The 16889-nt window shown below is 47.7% G+C and overlaps 1 protein-coding gene across 2 annotated transcripts in view; it reads left to right on the top strand.

Annotated features, from left to right (window-relative positions):
• The window catches only part of LOC124133022, a 228303-nt gene that overhangs the window by 13372 nt on the left and 198042 nt on the right, over window positions 1-16889 (top strand). For both annotated transcript variants that reach the window (XM_048400914.1, XM_046497225.2), the window contains exons 5-10: window positions 188-315; window positions 1051-1156; window positions 2030-2147; window positions 3888-3985; window positions 5191-5271; window positions 15856-15940. In XM_048400914.1, coding sequence (XP_048256871.1) covers window positions 188-315; window positions 1051-1156; window positions 2030-2147; window positions 3888-3985; window positions 5191-5271; window positions 15856-15940 — 616 coding nt within the window. The remainder of the gene's footprint in view (window positions 1-187; window positions 316-1050; window positions 1157-2029; window positions 2148-3887; window positions 3986-5190; window positions 5272-15855; window positions 15941-16889) is intronic.

Raw genomic sequence — 16889 nt, 5'->3', positions numbered from 1 at the left:
TGAGACCCACGTATAGAGACTGATGCTGGAGGAGGCAGTGCAGGCATAGAGGGTGACCAGATACTGGACATATAAGACATCCTGAGTACAATGCTATATTAGTAAGTGCAGCCTAATATTCTCATGCTTACGTTTGAATAAGTTGTATATGCATGAATCAATTGATACTGACATATGTTGCTGTCAGGGATGGATCAACTTCAAGAACATGTTCATCGCCCCAACATTTGAGGAGCTTGAGGAGGTTGCCAAGGGCAAGTCAGGAGGCCTGAAGAAACTCAATGAGAAGCAGCTCAACAGCATCTGGAATCAGGGGTGAGATACTGTAGAGGATACACGGGAACAACTGTAGGTCCTAGCAGTGATAGTTGTCGAAAGTAGTTGGAGGGAAGCTGTTGGGGAGCCTCAGACACAGAATAATGATATACAGTCAAGTCCTGTTAATCCGACATGGTTGGTTGCATATGATTATGTCGGATTAATGAGTATTTTGGATGAACGAAATTAAGTAGTATCGCGATAGATAACAATACAAACACTAATTGTTCATTAATTATTGCTCAGCAAGTTTATCTCTGCAGCTATTGTAATATGCAGCTACCAGCTGACTGGTGTCGCATCCAAACACAGGCTGTGTACTCGCAGGCAGATGACCATGGCGTACGCTGATCACTGTCGGATTAACAAGACTGATTAATGAGTGATTTCGGTAATTCGTTGCAAATTAGGTGTGTCTGAGTCGGAATGTGAGACTGTCAGATTAATGGGTCTAAATAGCACTGATTTAATCGGTTCCCTTCATTAGTGTCGGATAAAGCCGATTGTCGGATTAACGAGTGTCAGATTAACGAGACTTGACTGTATTTGATTTTGATATTATTATAATCTATTATTATTGAAATTGATGGAAGAGGATCCCCATTGAGGTATTTAATTTGGTGTGTTATTTGATTTTAGTGATACTGGTTATTATCAGTATCAAAATTGTGACATAGGGTTTAATTGTAATGTAAAAAGCACCTTTACTAATGGATTCTGTACACATTTCAGTGAGTTTGAGGTGGACAGCATTCACTTCCCTGGCCAGGTTCACAGGTGGCGCCTCACCCAGCTGCTTCAGAAGGGTTCCATCAGAGCTCAAGGTACCCTGCTCAATGTGAGTAACTCTGAAGCTGTACACTTTCTCTGGGCTAGTTGGATTGAAGATAGTGATACCATAAGGACACCCCCTATTAAGCCTGAAATCCTACTAGCTTTTCAGATTCCTTTTATGTTAGACAAGCTGACTTGGGCTTGTGAGCTAGTGCCAATTTGCATTCAAAAATTGAAAGATTGTTGATGTGAATTCCTTCTCAGTAAGCTGTAACTCTATCTATGACATTAGTACTCATGTCAAATTAACTCATGTTACACTGGTCACAAATACGTGATGTCACATTATTCATTATTGCTGTGTTGTGTGAAATTTTATTATGTATTGAGCACATTGAGTTACATTCATAATGATGTAAATTTGAGAAAATGTTTGACATTGTTAGCAATCTTCTGTGGTTTGTCTGATCCTAGTGAGTCCGCCTCCGTGGTCTAGTGGTAGAGCGTCCGCCTGAAAAGAGCGGAAGGTCTGTGGTTCGATCCCCGGCCGTGTCATACCAAAAGACGTTAAAAGATGGTACTTGTTGTTACCCTGTCTGGCGCTCGGCATTAAGGGGCTAAAACAAGGACTGGTCGCCTCGTAGTCAGTATACTGTGTCTGAGTGGGGTATTCATGTTAAACTGCGGCATGATATCTCAGTGAGCTAGCACTATAAATCGGCATCAGTCCGGACTAGTACAAGCAGCCACACAAACACACACACGTACATGCACGTCGCTATATAAGTGCAATAATCTTGGACGTGACGTTAAACCCCATTTCACCTCCCCTCACCTGATCCTAGTGAAAGAAACGATAACAGTAACAAGCAAAATGATTGTGAGTTGGTTCCACTGACTGCCATGTTTGTTGCACACTGATTTGTGTCTGCTTCAGGATGCTGCCTGGTCCCTGAAACTCCTTATCATCACAGCCCGAGACAGGTTCTGCTCTCAGTTCTTCAGTGTCTCGGATGCTCTGCGCGGCTGGGGGCAAGGCCTGTGGAAGTTGCTAGGTAGGCTGTCTGTTAAAGGGGTTCTCTCTGTTGGTTGTCATTAGGACTTAGTTTACAAATTGATTGTCGCTGTCAGGGCCAATGGGGTGGTCTAGGTAGGCTGTCTATTGCAGGGGTTCTCTTTGTTGGTTGTCATTAGGTCTTAGTTTACAAATTGATTGTCGCTGTCAGGGCCAATGGGGTGGTCTAGGTAGGCTGTCTGTTAAAGGGGTTCTCTCTGTTGGTTGTTATTAGGACTTAGTTTACAAATTGATTGTCGCTGTCAGGGCCAATGGGGTGGTCTAGGTAGGCTGTCTATTGCAGGGGTTCTCTCTGTTGGTTGTCATTAGGACTTAGTTTACAAATTGATTGTCGCTGTCAGGGCCAATGGGGTGGTCTAGGTAGGCTGTCTATTGCAGGGGTTCTCTTTGTTGGTTGTCATTAGGACTTAGTTTACAAATTGATTGTCGCTGTCAGGGCCAATGGGGTGGTCTAGGTAGGCTGTCTATTGCAGGGGTTCTCTCTGTTGGTTGTCATTAGGACTTAGTTTACAAATTGATTGTCGCTGTCAGGGCCAATGGGGTGGTCTAGGTAGGCTGTCTATTGCAGGGGTTCTCTCTGTTGGTTGTCATTAGGACTTAGTTTACAAATTGATTGTCACTGTCAGGGCCATGGGGTGGTCTAGGTAGCTTGAGCTGCATATTACAAGTGATGTTAACTTGGAAGATATGGGTTGAAATTGTTGCATAAATGCTTGTGTCATACTGACCATACAATGTTTCTGAATCGTATTACAAGATTTTTGTTGATTTGCTTATTTTGAGAAATATGGATAACAATGGTAATTGCTCTGCTAAGTGCCATTACATGTCTAAAACATTGAACCTGTAAAGATTCGGGTTAGAATAGGTCCAGGTCTTCCGCAACAAATGCTTGCCGCAAAAGGCGACTATGCTTGTCGTAAGAGGTGACTAACAGGATTGGATAGTCAGGCTTGCTGACTTGGTTGAAGAATGTCATCGTATCCCAATTGCGTTGGTCGATGCTCATTTCCTGACTGCTGTCATAGAGTTGGAATATTGCCATTGTTAAACAACAAATAATAAACAATACCAACACGTTCACAAATTTCGGCTGACCTGTATTTATCCTGTATCCAAAGTGAACGATAGTTACTTTGATAGTAGCATCCATGACATGTCTGTAGGTTACACGATATGGTGTTATTCAACATGACTAGAACTCGTAAAACAACTGAAACTGTCATGTCATGTCCAGACTCAATTATTTACAGACCGCAGATATATAGCAGCAATATTGATAGTGCAGCGTTAAACAACAAACAAATTAAAACAATGAAACATTGATTCCTCATAACAGCATCCTAAACCTATGAAGAACATGCAACACAAAGTTGTGAGTAGACTTCACGATACTTTTAAGTTATGCAGATTGATATGAAAACGAGGGAAACAAAACTTTCTCCTCACAAAAACTATCATGAAAGCAGATTCTTATGGACCTCATGTATCTAGTGCAGTGTTTGAAATTTAAGGGCCCTGCGGTCCTTGAGGTTTTCTACTGTAGTATTTGAATCTAGGCACACCTTTTTTTTGAAAATTGTAAAGGGCTATTGCAAGGATCTCATGACGTTCATGCTTAATTTCAAACATTGCTGATACCATAAAAATGTATTTGGTATGGATACTACTACCAATCATGACTCTATTAATGGTCACCTAACAACTGCTTGTGTTACAGATATTGCATTTGGTATGCCCTCCACCACGGCTGGTGACCTCGGGTACAAGGTGAAGCAGGAGCACATGCGCTACCTGGTGGCTGAACTCAGTATCAAGGTGAGACAACTCACAAGGCAGGGTGGTACAGTTGGGCTAAAAAGTATGGGAGGCCCAGTACAGAGTAACATCCCTGAGGCATGCCAGAAACCTTTGATTGTTTGTTTGAATCTGAGATTTGGGTTTTTTGCCAGAGCGTAAACATCTAAGACCTGCATCACGTAAGGCTTTCCACTCACATGAAGAGGACATGCCCTGATGTACCTGGAATACTTTTCAAAGCAGCATTTAACAACTAACTCACTAAAATTAGGATTTGTTTTGATGCATTGCAACAAATCTTTCCTTGGTAGGCAAATTCCCTAGTTTATGATTTAAAGTTGGTTTAGTTTGAAATGAAGCAGAAACAGAAGTCGATTGCTGCAGGATAATTGGAGCCATATCTTTCTTCTTAGAAAAGAACTACAGTTTCTCACTGTGGCTCCCCTTGTGGGTACAGTTTGGTACTTCTTTATCAACCTTACTGTGGGTTTGAATCCCGGTTCGCCCCAATTATGTTTCTAGGTTTGTCAGCACCATACCTGTGCTCGTGGGTTTCACCGAAGTGGTAAACGTCTTGAGACCTGCATCACTTCAGGGTGACACGCCGTGATATAACTGGAATAATGTTAAAAGCAGCGTTAAACCCAACTCACTCACTCACTTTATCAACCCTGCATTCAAGCTAGCAGAGGATTAAACTTTGATTTGACACTTTGACAAGTATGGGTAAATGAAATGGGTAAATACTCACTTAAGTTTAGTCTTCCCAAAACATTTGTCAGCTGGTCCATTTTGTATTTGGCATCATTTTTAGTAGATTCTGTTATGATATAAAGCCTATTATTAGCTGAGCTTGCAAGACAGACTCATATTTTACTTGACATGGAGTTTGGATGAGTCTCAGATGGTGTAATTGGCAACCGAATTATCAAGGGCAATGATAACTGCCAAGCCTTAAGTTATCTCCCTTTGTTCAACTGCGTGTCTGACATAATTATGCAGGGATGAGAATTTTGTGTAACATGCCATTACAATATACACATAAATCAGTATGGTCCACCAGTCCACCAGACAACTTTCAGTGTGTTCTTTAAAAAATCATTTACATCCCTACATATGTATTATTTATGCTAACATCATTAAAACTAAACTTTTAGGCAAGTTTAGTTTTATGGAAGGCACCCTTGTCCTTTTCAAGAAATTAATGTTATATTCTTCTTCAGCCAAGTTCTAAGCGAGAGCTGAACAACTTTTGTGAATATGTGAAAGAACAGTGTCGACTTCTGAGGACTGAGAAAAACAAGGTAAGCAAATAGTCACATGTTGGATTTTGGTGATGGAGGATGGAGTATAGGGTGGAGCGTCCACTTGGTACATGGAGGATGGAGTATAGGGTGGGGTGTCCACTTGGTACATGGAGTATAGGGTTGGGTGTCCACTTGGTACATGGAGTATAGGGTGGGGTGTCCACTTGGTACATGGAGGATGGAGTATAGGGTGGAGTGTCCACTTGGTACATGGAGGATGGAGTATAGGGTGGGGTGTCCACTTGGTACATGGAGGATGGAGTATAGGGTGGGGTGTCCACTTGGTACATGGAGGATGGAGTATAGGGTTGGGTGTCCACTTGGTACATGGAGGATGGAGTATAGGGTGGGGTGTCCACTTGGTACATGGAGGATGGAGTATAGGGTGGGGTGTCCACTTAGTACATGGAGGATGGAGTATAGGGTTGGGTGTCCACTTGGTACATGGAGGATGGAGTATAGGGTGGGGTGTCCACTTGGTACATGGAGGATGGAGTATAGGGTGGGGTGTCCACTTTGTACATGGAGGATGGAGTATAGGGTTGGGTGTCCACTTGGTACATGGAGGATGGAGTATAGGGTGGGGTGTCCACTTGGTACATGGAGTATAGGGTTGGGTGTCCACTTGGTACATGGAGTATAGGGTGGCGTTTCCACTTGGTACATGGAGGATGGAGTATAGGGTGGAGTGTCCACTTGGTACATGGAGGATGGAGTATAGGGTGGGGTGTCCACTTGGTACATGGAGTATAGGGTTGGGTGTCCACTTGGTACATGGAGTATAGGGTGGGGTGTCCACTTGGTACATGGAGGATGGAGTATAGGGTTGGGTGTCCACTTGGTACATGGAGGATGGAGTATAGGGTGGGGTGTCCACTTGGTACATGGAGGATGGAGTATAGGGTTGGGTGTCCACTTGGTACATGGAGGATGGAGTATAGGGTGGGGTGTCCACTTGGTACATGGAGTATAGGGTGGAGTGTCCACTTGGTACATGGAGGATGGAGTATAGGGTGGCGTTTCCACTTGGTACATGGAGGATGGAGTATAGGGTGGCGTTTCCACTTGGTACATGGAGGATGGAGTATAGGGTGGGGTGTCCACTTGGTACATGGAGGATGGAGTATAGGGTGGAGTGTCCACTTGGTACATGGAGTATAGGGTGGAGTGTCCACTTGGTACATGGAGGATGGAGTATAGGGTGGCGTTTCCACTTGGTACATGGAGGATGGAGTATAGGGTGGGGTGTCCACTTGGTACATGGAGTATAGGGTGGCGTTTCCACTTGGTACATGGAGGATGGAGTATAGGGTGGCGTTTCCACTTGGTACATGGAGGATGGAGTATAGGGTGGAGTGTCCACTTGGTACATGGAGTATAGGGTGGAGTGTCCACTTGGTACATGGAGGATGGAGTATAGGGTGGCGTTTCCACTTGGTACATGGAGGATGGAGTATAGGGTGGGGTGTCCACTTGGTTACTTGGAGAATGGAGTATAGGGTTGGGTGTCCACTTGGTACATGGAGGATGGAGTATAGGGTGGGGTGTCCACTTGGTACATGGAGGATGGAGTATAGGGTGGGGTGTCCACTTGGTACATGGAGGATGGAGTATAGGGTGGGGTGTCCACTTGGTACATGGAGGATGGAGTATAGGGTGGGGTGTCCACTTGGTACATGGAGGATGGAGTATAGGGTGGGGTGTCCACTTAGTACATGGAGAATGGAGTATAGGGTTGGGTGTCCACTTGGTACATGGAGTATAGGGTGGGGTGTCCACTTGGTACATGGAGTATAGGGTGGGGTGTCCACTTGGTACATGGAGTATAGGGTGGGGTGTCCACTTAGTACATGGAGGATGGAGTATAGGGTGGGGTGTCCACTTGGTACATGGAGGATGGAGTATAGGGTGGGGTGTCCACTTGGTACATGGAGGATGGAGTATAGGGTGGGGTGTCCACTTAGTACATGGAGAATGGAGTATAGGGTTGGGTGTCCACTTGGTACATGGAGGATGGAGTATAGGGTGGGGTGTCCACTTGGTACATGGAGTATAGGGTGGGGTGTCCACTTAGTACATGGAGGATGGAGTATAGGGTGGGGTGTCCACTTGGTACATGGAGGATGGAGTATAGGGTTGGGTGTCCTGTTGGTACATGGAGGATGGAGTATAGGGTGGGGTGTCCACTTGGTACATGGAGTATAGGGTGGGGTGTCCACTTAGTACATGGAGGATGGAGTATAGGGTGGAGTGTCCACTTGGTACATGGAGGATGGAGTATAGGGTGGCGTTTCCACTTGGTACATGGAGGATGGAGTATAGGGTGGGGTGTCCACTTGGTACATGGAGGATGGAGTATAGGGTGGGGTGTCCACTTGGTACATGGAGGATGGAGTATAGGGTTGGGTGTCCACTTGGTACATGGAGGATGGAGTATAGGGTGGGGTGTCCACTTGGTACATGGAGGATGGAGTATAGGGTTGGGTGTCCACTTTGTACATGGAGGATGGAGTATAGGGTTGGGTGTCCACTTGGTACATGGAGGATGGAGTATAGGGTGGGGTGTCCACTTGGTACATGGAGGATGGAGTATAGGGTTGGGTGTCCACTTGGTACATGGAGGATGGAGTATAGGGTTGGGTGTCCACTTAGTACATGGAGTATAGGGTGGCGTTTCCACTTGGTACATGGAGGATGGAGTATAGGGTGGGGTGTCCACTTGGTACATGGAGGATGGAGTATAGGGTTGGGTGTCCACTTTGTACATGGAGTATAGGGTGGGGTGTCCACTTTGTACATGGAGGATGGAGTATAGGGTTGGGTGTCCACTTAGTACATGGAGTATAGGGTGGGGTGTCCACTTGGTACATGGAGGATGGAGTATAGGGTTGGGTGTCCACTTGGTACATGGAGTATAGGGTGGGGTGTCCACTTGGTACATGGAGGATGGAGTATAGGGTGGGGTGTCCACTTGGTACATGGAGGATGGAGTATAGGGTGGGGTGTCCACTTAGTACATGGAGGATGGAGTATAGGGTGGGGTGTCCACTTGGTACATGGAGTATAGGGTGGGGTGTCCACTTTGTACATGGAGGATGGAGTATAGGGTGGGGTGTCCACTTTGTACATGGAGGATGGAGTATAGGGTGGGGTGTCCACTTTGTACATGGAGGATGGAGTATAGGGTTGGGTGTCCACTTAGTACATGGAGTATAGGGTGGGGTGTCCACTTGGTACATGGAGGATGGAGTATAGGGTTGGGTGTCCACTTGGTACATGGAGTATAGGGTGGGGTGTCCACTTGGTACATGGAGGATGGAGTATAGGGTGGGGTGTCCACTTGGTACATGGAGGATGGAGTATAGGGTGGGGTGTCCACTTTGTACATGGAGGATGGAGTATAGGGTGGGGTGTCCACTTAGTACATGGAGTATAGGGTGGGGTGTCCACTTGGTACATGGAGTATAGGGTGGGGTGTCCACTTGGTACATGGAGGATGGAGTATAGGGTGGGGTGTCCACTTAGTACATGGAGTATAGGGTGGGGTGTCCACTTGGTACATGGAGTATAGGATGGGGTGTCCACTTGGTACATGGAGGATGGAGTATAGGGTGGGGTGTCCACTTTGTACATGGAGGATGGAGTATAGGGTGGGGTGTCCACTTAGTACATGGAGTATAGGGTGGGGTGTCCACTTAGTACATGGAGTATAGGGTGGGGTGTCCACTTGGTACATGGAGTATAGGGTGGGGTGTCCACTTGGTACATGGAGGATGGAGTATAGGGTGGGGTGTCCACTTGGTACATGGAGGATGGAGTATAGGGTGGGGTGTCCACTTGGTACATGGAGGATGGAGTATAGGGTGGGGTGTCCACTTGGTACATGGAGTATAGGGTGGGGTGTCCACTTAGTACATGGAGGATGGAGTATAGGGTGGGGTGTCCACTTGGTACATGGAGGATGGAGTATAGGGTGGGGTGTCCACTTGGTACATGGAGGATGGAGTATAGGGTTGGGTGTCCACTTGGTACATGGAGGATGGAGTATAGGATTGGGTGTCCACTTGGTACATGGAGTATAGGGTGGGGTGTCCACTTAGTACATGGAGTATAGGGTGGGGTGTCCACTTGGTACATGGAGGATGGAGTATAGGGTTGGGTGTCCACTTGGTACATGGAGGATGGAGTATAGGGTGGGGTGTCCACTTGGTACATGGAGGATGGAGTATAGGGTTGGGTGTCCACTTGGTACATGGAGTATAGGGTGGGGTGTCCACTTAGTACATGGAGTATAGGGTGGGGTGTCCACTTGGTACATGGAGGATGGAGTATAGGGTGGAGTGTCCACTTGGTACATGGAGGATGGAGTATAGGGTTGGGTGTCCACTTGGTACATGGAGGATGGAGTATAGGGTGGGGTGTCCACTTGGTACATGGAGGATGGAGTATAGGGTGGAGTGTCCACTTGGTACATGGAGGATGGAGTATAGGGTGGAGTGTCCACTTGGTACATGGAGTATAGGGTGGGGTGTCCACTTGGTACATGGAGTATAGGGTGGGGTGTCCACTTGGTACATGGAGGATGGAGTATAGGGTGGGGTGTCCACTTGGTACATGGAGGATGGAGTATAGGGTGGGGTGTCCACTTGGTACATGGAGTATAGGGTGGGGTGTCCACTTGGTACATGTAGGATGGAGTATAGGGTGGGGTGTCCACTTGGTACATGGAGGATGGAGTATAGGGTGGAGTGTCCACTTGGTACATGGAGGATGGAGTATAGGGTGGGGTGTCCACTTGGTACATGGAGGATGGAGTATAGGGTGGGGTGTCCACTTGGTACATGGAGGATGGAGTATAGGGTGGAGTGTCCACTTGGTACATGGAGGATGGAGTATAGGGTGGGGTGTCCACTTGGTACATGGAGGATGGAGTATAGGGTGGGGTGTCCACTTGGTTACTTGGAGAATGGAGTATAGGGTTGGGTGTCCACTTGGTACATGGAGGATGGAGTATAGGGTGGCGTTTCCACTTGGTACATGGAGTATAGGGTGGGGTGTCCACTTGGTACATGGAGGATGGAGTATAGGGTGGGGTGTCCACTTGGTACATGGAGGATGGAGTATAGGGTGGGGTGTCCACTTGGTACATGGAGGATGGAGTATAGGGTGGGGTGTCCACTTGGTACATGGAGGATGGAGTATAGGGTGGAGTGTCCACTTGGTACATGGAGTATAGGGTGGGGTGTCCACTTGGTACATGGAGGATGGAGTATAGGGTGGGGTGTCCACTTGGTACATGGAGGATGGAGTATAGGGTGGGGTGTCCACTTAGTACATGGAGAATGGAGTATAGGGTTGGGTGTCCACTTGGTACATGGAGGATGGAGTATAGGGTGGGGTGTCCACTTGGTACATGGAGTATAGGGTGGGGTGTCCACTTAGTACATGGAGGATGGAGTATAGGGTGGGGTGTCCACTTAGTACATGGAGGATGGAGTATAGGGTGGGGTGTCCACTTGGTACATGGAGAATGGAGTATAGGGTTGGGTGTCCACTTGGTACATGGAGGATGGAGTATAGGGTGGGGTGTCCACTTAGTACATGGAGAATGGAGTATAGGGTTGGGTGTCCACTTGGTACATGGAGGATGGAGTATAGGGTGGGGTGTCCACTTAGTACATGGAGAATGGAGTATAGGGTTGGGTGTCCACTTAGTACATGGAGGATGGAGTATAGGGTTGGGTGTCCACTTGGTACATGGAGGATGGAGTATAGGGTGGAGTGTCCACTTGGTACATGGAGGATGGAGTATAGGGTGGGGTGTCCACTTAGTACATGGAGGATGGAGTATAGGGTGGGGTGTCCACTTGGTACATGGAGGATGGAGTATAGGGTGGGGTGTCCACTTAGTACATGGAGGATGGAGTATAGGGTGGGGTGTCCACTTGGTACATGGAGGATGGAGTATAGGGTGGAGTGTCCACTTGGTACATGGAGGATGGAGTATAGGGTGGGGTGTCCACTTGGTACATGGAGGATGGAGTATAGGGTGGAGTGTCCACTTGGTACATGGAGGATGGAGTATAGGGTGGCGTTTCCACTTGGTACATGGAGGATGGAGTATAGGGTTGGGTGTCCACTTGGTACATGGAGGATGGAGTATAGGGTGGAGTGTCCACTTGGTACATGGAGGATGGAGTATAGGGTGGGGTGTCCACTTAGTACATGGAGGATGGAGTATAGGGTGGGGTGTCCACTTGGTACATGGAGGATGGAGTATAGGGTGGGGTGTCCACTTAGTACATGGAGGATGGAGTATAGGGTGGGGTGTCCACTTGGTACATGGAGGATGGAGTATAGGGTGGAGTGTCCACTTGGTACATGGAGGATGGAGTATAGGGTGGGGTGTCCACTTGGTACATGGAGGATGGAGTATAGGGTGGAGTGTCCACTTGGTACATGGAGGATGGAGTATAGGGTGGCGTTTCCACTTGGTACATGGAGGATGGAGTATAGGGTGGGGTGTCCACTTAGTACATGGAGGATGGAGTATAGGGTTGGGTGTCCACTTGGTACATGGAGTATAGGGTGGCGTTTCCACTTGGTACATGGAGGATGGAGTATAGGGTGGGGTGTCCACTTGGTACATGGAGAATGGAGTATAGGGTTGGGTGTCCACTTGGTACATGGAGGATGGAGTATAGGGTTGGGTGTCCACTTGGTACATGGAGGATGGAGTATAGGGTGGGGTGTCCACTTGGTACATGGAGGATGGAGTATAGGGTGGAGTGTCCACTTGGTACATGGAGGATGGAGTATAGGGTGGGGTGTCCACTTGGTACATGGAGTATAGGGTGGGGTGTCCTCTTGGTACATGGAGGATGGAGTATAGGGTGGAGCGTCCACTTGGTACATGGAGTATAGGGTGGGGTGTCCACTTGGTACATGGAGGATGGAGTATAGGGTGGGGTGTCCACTTAGTACATGGAGGATGGAGTATAGGGTGGGGTGTCCACTTGGTACATGGAGGATGGAGTATAGGGTGGAGTGTCCACTTGGTACATGGAGGATGGAGTATAGGGTGGGGTGTCCTGTTGGTACATGGAGTATAGGGTGGAGTGTCCACTTGGTACATGGAGGATGGAGTATAGGGTGGGGTGTCCACTTGGTACATGGAGGATGGAGTATAGGGTGGGGTGTCCACTTGGTACATGGAGGATGGAGTATAGGGTGGAGTGTCCACTTGGTACATGGAGGATGGAGTATAGGGTGGAGTGTCCACTTGGTACATGGAGGATGGAGTATAGGGTTGGGTGTCCACTTGGTACATGGAGGATGGAGTATAGGGTGGAGTGTCCACTTGGTACATGGAGTATAGGGTGGGGTGTCCACTTAGTACATGGAGGATGGAGTATAGGGTGGGGTGTCCACTTGGTACATGGAGGATGGAGTATAGGGTGGAGTGTCCACTTGGTACATGGAGGATGGAGTATAGGGTGGAGTGTCCACTTGGTACATGGAGTATAGGGTGGGGTGTCCACTTAGTACATGGAGGATGGAGTATAGGGTGGGGTGTCCACTTGGTACATGGAGGATGGAGTATAGGGTTGGGTGTCCACTTGGTACATGGAGGATGGAGTATAGGGTTGGGTGTCCACTTGGTACATGGAGTATAGGGTGGAGTGTCCACTTGGTACATGGAGGATGGAGTATAGGGTGGAGTGTCCACTTGGTACATGGAGGATGGAGTATAGGGTTGGGTGTCCACTTGGTACATGGAGGATGGAGTATAGGGTGGAGTGTCCACTTGGTACATGGAGTATAGGGTGGGGTGTCCACTTAGTACATGGAGGATGGAGTATAGGGTGGGGTGTCCACTTGGTACATGGAGGATGGAGTATAGGGTGGAGTGTCCACTTGGTACATGGAGGATGGAGTATAGGGTGGGGTGTCCTGTTGGTACATGGAGTATAGGGTGGAGTGTCCACTTGGTACATGGAGGATGGAGTATAGGGTGGGGTGTCCACTTGGTACATGGAGGATGGAGTATAGGGTGGAGTGTCCACTTGGTACATGGAGGATGGAGTATAGGGTGGAGTGTCCACTTGGTACATGGAGGATGGAGTATAGGGTTGGGTGTCCACTTGGTACATGGAGGATGGAGTATAGGGTGGAGTGTCCACTTGGTACATGGAGGATGGAGTATAGGGTTGGGTGTCCACTTGGTACATGGAGTATAGGGTGGGGTGTCCACTTGGTACATGGAGGATGGAGTATAGGGTGGGGTGTCCACTTGGTACATGGAGGATGGAGTATAGGGTGGAGTGTCCACTTGGTACATGGAGTATAGGGTGGGGTGTCCACTTGGTACATGGAGTATAGGGTGGGGTGTCCACTTGGTACATGGAGTATAGGGTGGGGTGTCCACTTGGTACATGGAGTATAGGGTGGGGTGTCCACTTGGTACATGGAGGATGGAGTATAGGGTGGGGTGTCCACTTGGTACATGGAGGATGGAGTATAGGGTGGGGTGTCCACTTGGTACATGGAGTATAGGGTGGGGTGTCCACTTGGTACATGGAGGATGGAGTATAGGGTGGGGTGTCCACTTGGTACATGGAGTATAGGGTGGAGTGTCCACTTGGTACATGGAGTATAGGGTGGGGTGTCCTGTTGGTACATGGAGGATGGAGTATAGGGTGGGGTGTCCACTTGGTACATGGAGGATGGAGTATAGGGTGGAGTGTCCACTTGGTACATGGAGGATGGAGTATAGGGTGGGGTGTCCACTTGGTACATGGAGGATGGAGTATAGGGTGGGGTGTCCACTTGGTACATGGAGTATAGGGTGGGGTGTCCACTTGGTACATGGAGTATAGGGTGGGGTGTCCACTTGGTACATGGAGGATGGAGTATAGGGTGGGGTGTCCACTTGGTACATGGAGGATGGAGTATAGGGTTGGGTGTCCACTTGGTACATGGAGTATAGGGTGGGGTGTCCACTTGGTACATGGAGGATGGAGTATAGGGTGGGGTGTCCACTTGGTACATGGAGGATGGAGTATAGGGTTGAGTGTCCACTTGGTACATGGAGGATGGAGTATAGGGTGGAGTGTCCACTTGGTACATGGAGGATGGAGTATAGGGTGGGGTGTCCACTTGGTACATGGAGTATAGGGTGGGGTGTCCACTTGGTACATGGAGTATAGGGTGGGGTGTCCACTTGGTACATGGAGTATAGGGTGGGGTGTCCACTTGGTACATGGAGGATGGAGTATAGGGTGGGGTGTCCACTTGGTACATGGAGGATGGAGTATAGGGTTGGGTGTCCACTTGGTACATGGAGGATGGAGTATAGGGTGGGGTGTCCACTTGGTACATGGAGGATGGAGTATAGGGTTGGGTGTCCACTTGGTACATGGAGGATGGAGTATAGGGTGGGGTGTCCACTTGGTACATGGAGGATGGAGTATAGGGTTGGGTGTCCACTTGGTACATGGAGGATGGAGTATAGGGTGGGGTGTCCACTTGGTACATGGAGTATAGGGTGGGGTGTCCACTTGGTACATGGAGGATGGAGTATAGGGTTGGGTGTCCACTTGGTACATGGAGGATGGAGTATAGGGTGGGGTGTCCACTTGGTACATGGAGTATAGGGTGGGGTGTCCACTTGGTACATGGAGTATAGGGTGGGGTGTCCACTTGGTACATGGAGTATAGGGTGGGGTGTCCACTTGGTACATGGAGGATGGAGTATAGGGTGGGGTGTCCACTTGGTACATGGAGGATGGAGTATAGGGTTGGGTGTCCACTTGGTACATGGAGGATGGAGTATAGGGTGGGGTGTCCACTTGGTACATGGAGGATGGAGTATAGGGTTGGGTGTCCACTTGGTACATGGAGGATGGAGTATAGGGTGGGGTGTCCACTTGGTACATGGAGGATGGAGTATAGGGTGGGGTGTCCACTTGGTACATGGAGTATAGGGTGGGGTGTCCACTTGGTACATGGAGGATGGAGTATAGGGTGGGGTGTCCACTTGGTACATGGAGGATGGAGTATAGGGTTGGGTGTCCACTTGGTACATGGAGGATGGAGTATAGGGTGGGGTGTCCACTTGGTACATGGAGTATAGGGTGGGGTGTCCACTTGGTACATGGAGTATAGGGTGGGGTGTCCACTTGGTACATGGAGGATGGAGTATAGGGTGGGGTGTCCACTTGGTACATGGAGTATAGGGTGGGGTGTCCACTTGGTACATGGAGGATGGAGTATAGGGTTGGGTGTCCACTTGGTACAAGTATTTCAGTATCAATGATGTATTTTGGGTTTATTGGCATCTGGGTCGATATGTTCGTTCACAGTGGGTGGACGAAGTCCGTATCTGCCCCTGCTGATGTAAGAAGAGTCAAGAATCCATCTTCATTTTCCCACTGATCACGTTAGTTTAGGGAACTGCTAGTTTAACAGTGCAAATGAGGTATGTAGCTTCACAGGTGTGGGTGATTTGATAGATTGAAAGTCTTCCGTTGAATCAGCAAAGATGTTTACCTCTGATGTGTTTGACCATTTTCTTCCTAGACACCAGATCTGAGACCCCCACCAATACCCTACAGGTACCTCACACCAAAGGGGCAAGAGATTGATTTGAGGCTGTTCAATAAAGGTGAGGCCCGTCATTGATGTGTCATATGGACGCAAAACTGAATGCAACTTTGTCTTTTACAAGTTGGAAACATACGTAAAACAGCCCTACCATGACAGTGTTGTGTGCTGGATGAAAATAGTCCATTATCAATTCCTCTACATTCTTGCTGAGGTGACATGGAATTGAGGCAAGCCTTGTGTGACTAGCTGTCTTTGCATTATTGGTGAAAGGGAGACAACTTTGTTAGCTACTCTTCACCGTTGAAAAATATCAGGGACCTAATGTCAAGAATTACCTCTATAGAAAAATATCAGGGACCTAATGTCAAGAATTACCTCTATAGAAAAATATCAGGGACCTAATGTCAAGAATTACCTCTATAGAAAAATATCAGGGACCTAATGTCAAGGATTACCTCTATAGAAACATATCAGGGACCTAATGTCAAGAATTACCTCTATAGAAAAATATCAGGGACCTAATGTCAAGAATTACCTCTATAGAAAAATATCAGGGACCTAATGTCAAGAATTACCTCTATAGAAAAATATCAGGGACCTAATGTCAAGAATTACCTCTATAGAAACATATCAGGGACCTAATGTCAAGAATTACCTCTATAGAAAAATATCAGGGACCTAATGTCAAGAATTACCTCTATAGAAAAATATCAGTGACCTAATGTCAAGGATTACCTCTATAGAAAAATATCAGGGACCTAATGTCAAGGATTACCTCTATAGAAAAATATCAGTGACCTAATGTCAAGGATTACCTCTATAGAAAAATATCAGGGACCTAATGTCAAGGATTACCTCTAAAGAGCAGATCCAGGGTAAAATAGGTCTTCAGCAACCAATGCTTGTGGTAAAAGGCGACTAACAGGATCGGGTGGTCAGGCTCACTGACTTGGTTGATTCATGTCATCGATCCCAATTGCGTGGATCGATGCTCATGATATCAATCA

Source organism: Haliotis rufescens, unplaced genomic scaffold (genome assembly GCF_023055435.1).
Source record: "Haliotis rufescens isolate VD_foot unplaced genomic scaffold, xgHalRufe1.0.p SCAF_20, whole genome shotgun sequence".
Lineage (NCBI taxonomy): Eukaryota > Metazoa > Mollusca > Gastropoda > Lepetellida > Haliotidae > Haliotis > Haliotis rufescens.
Note: the sequence above shows the minus strand (reverse complement) of the source record. Positions and strands in the feature narration are given on the sequence as shown.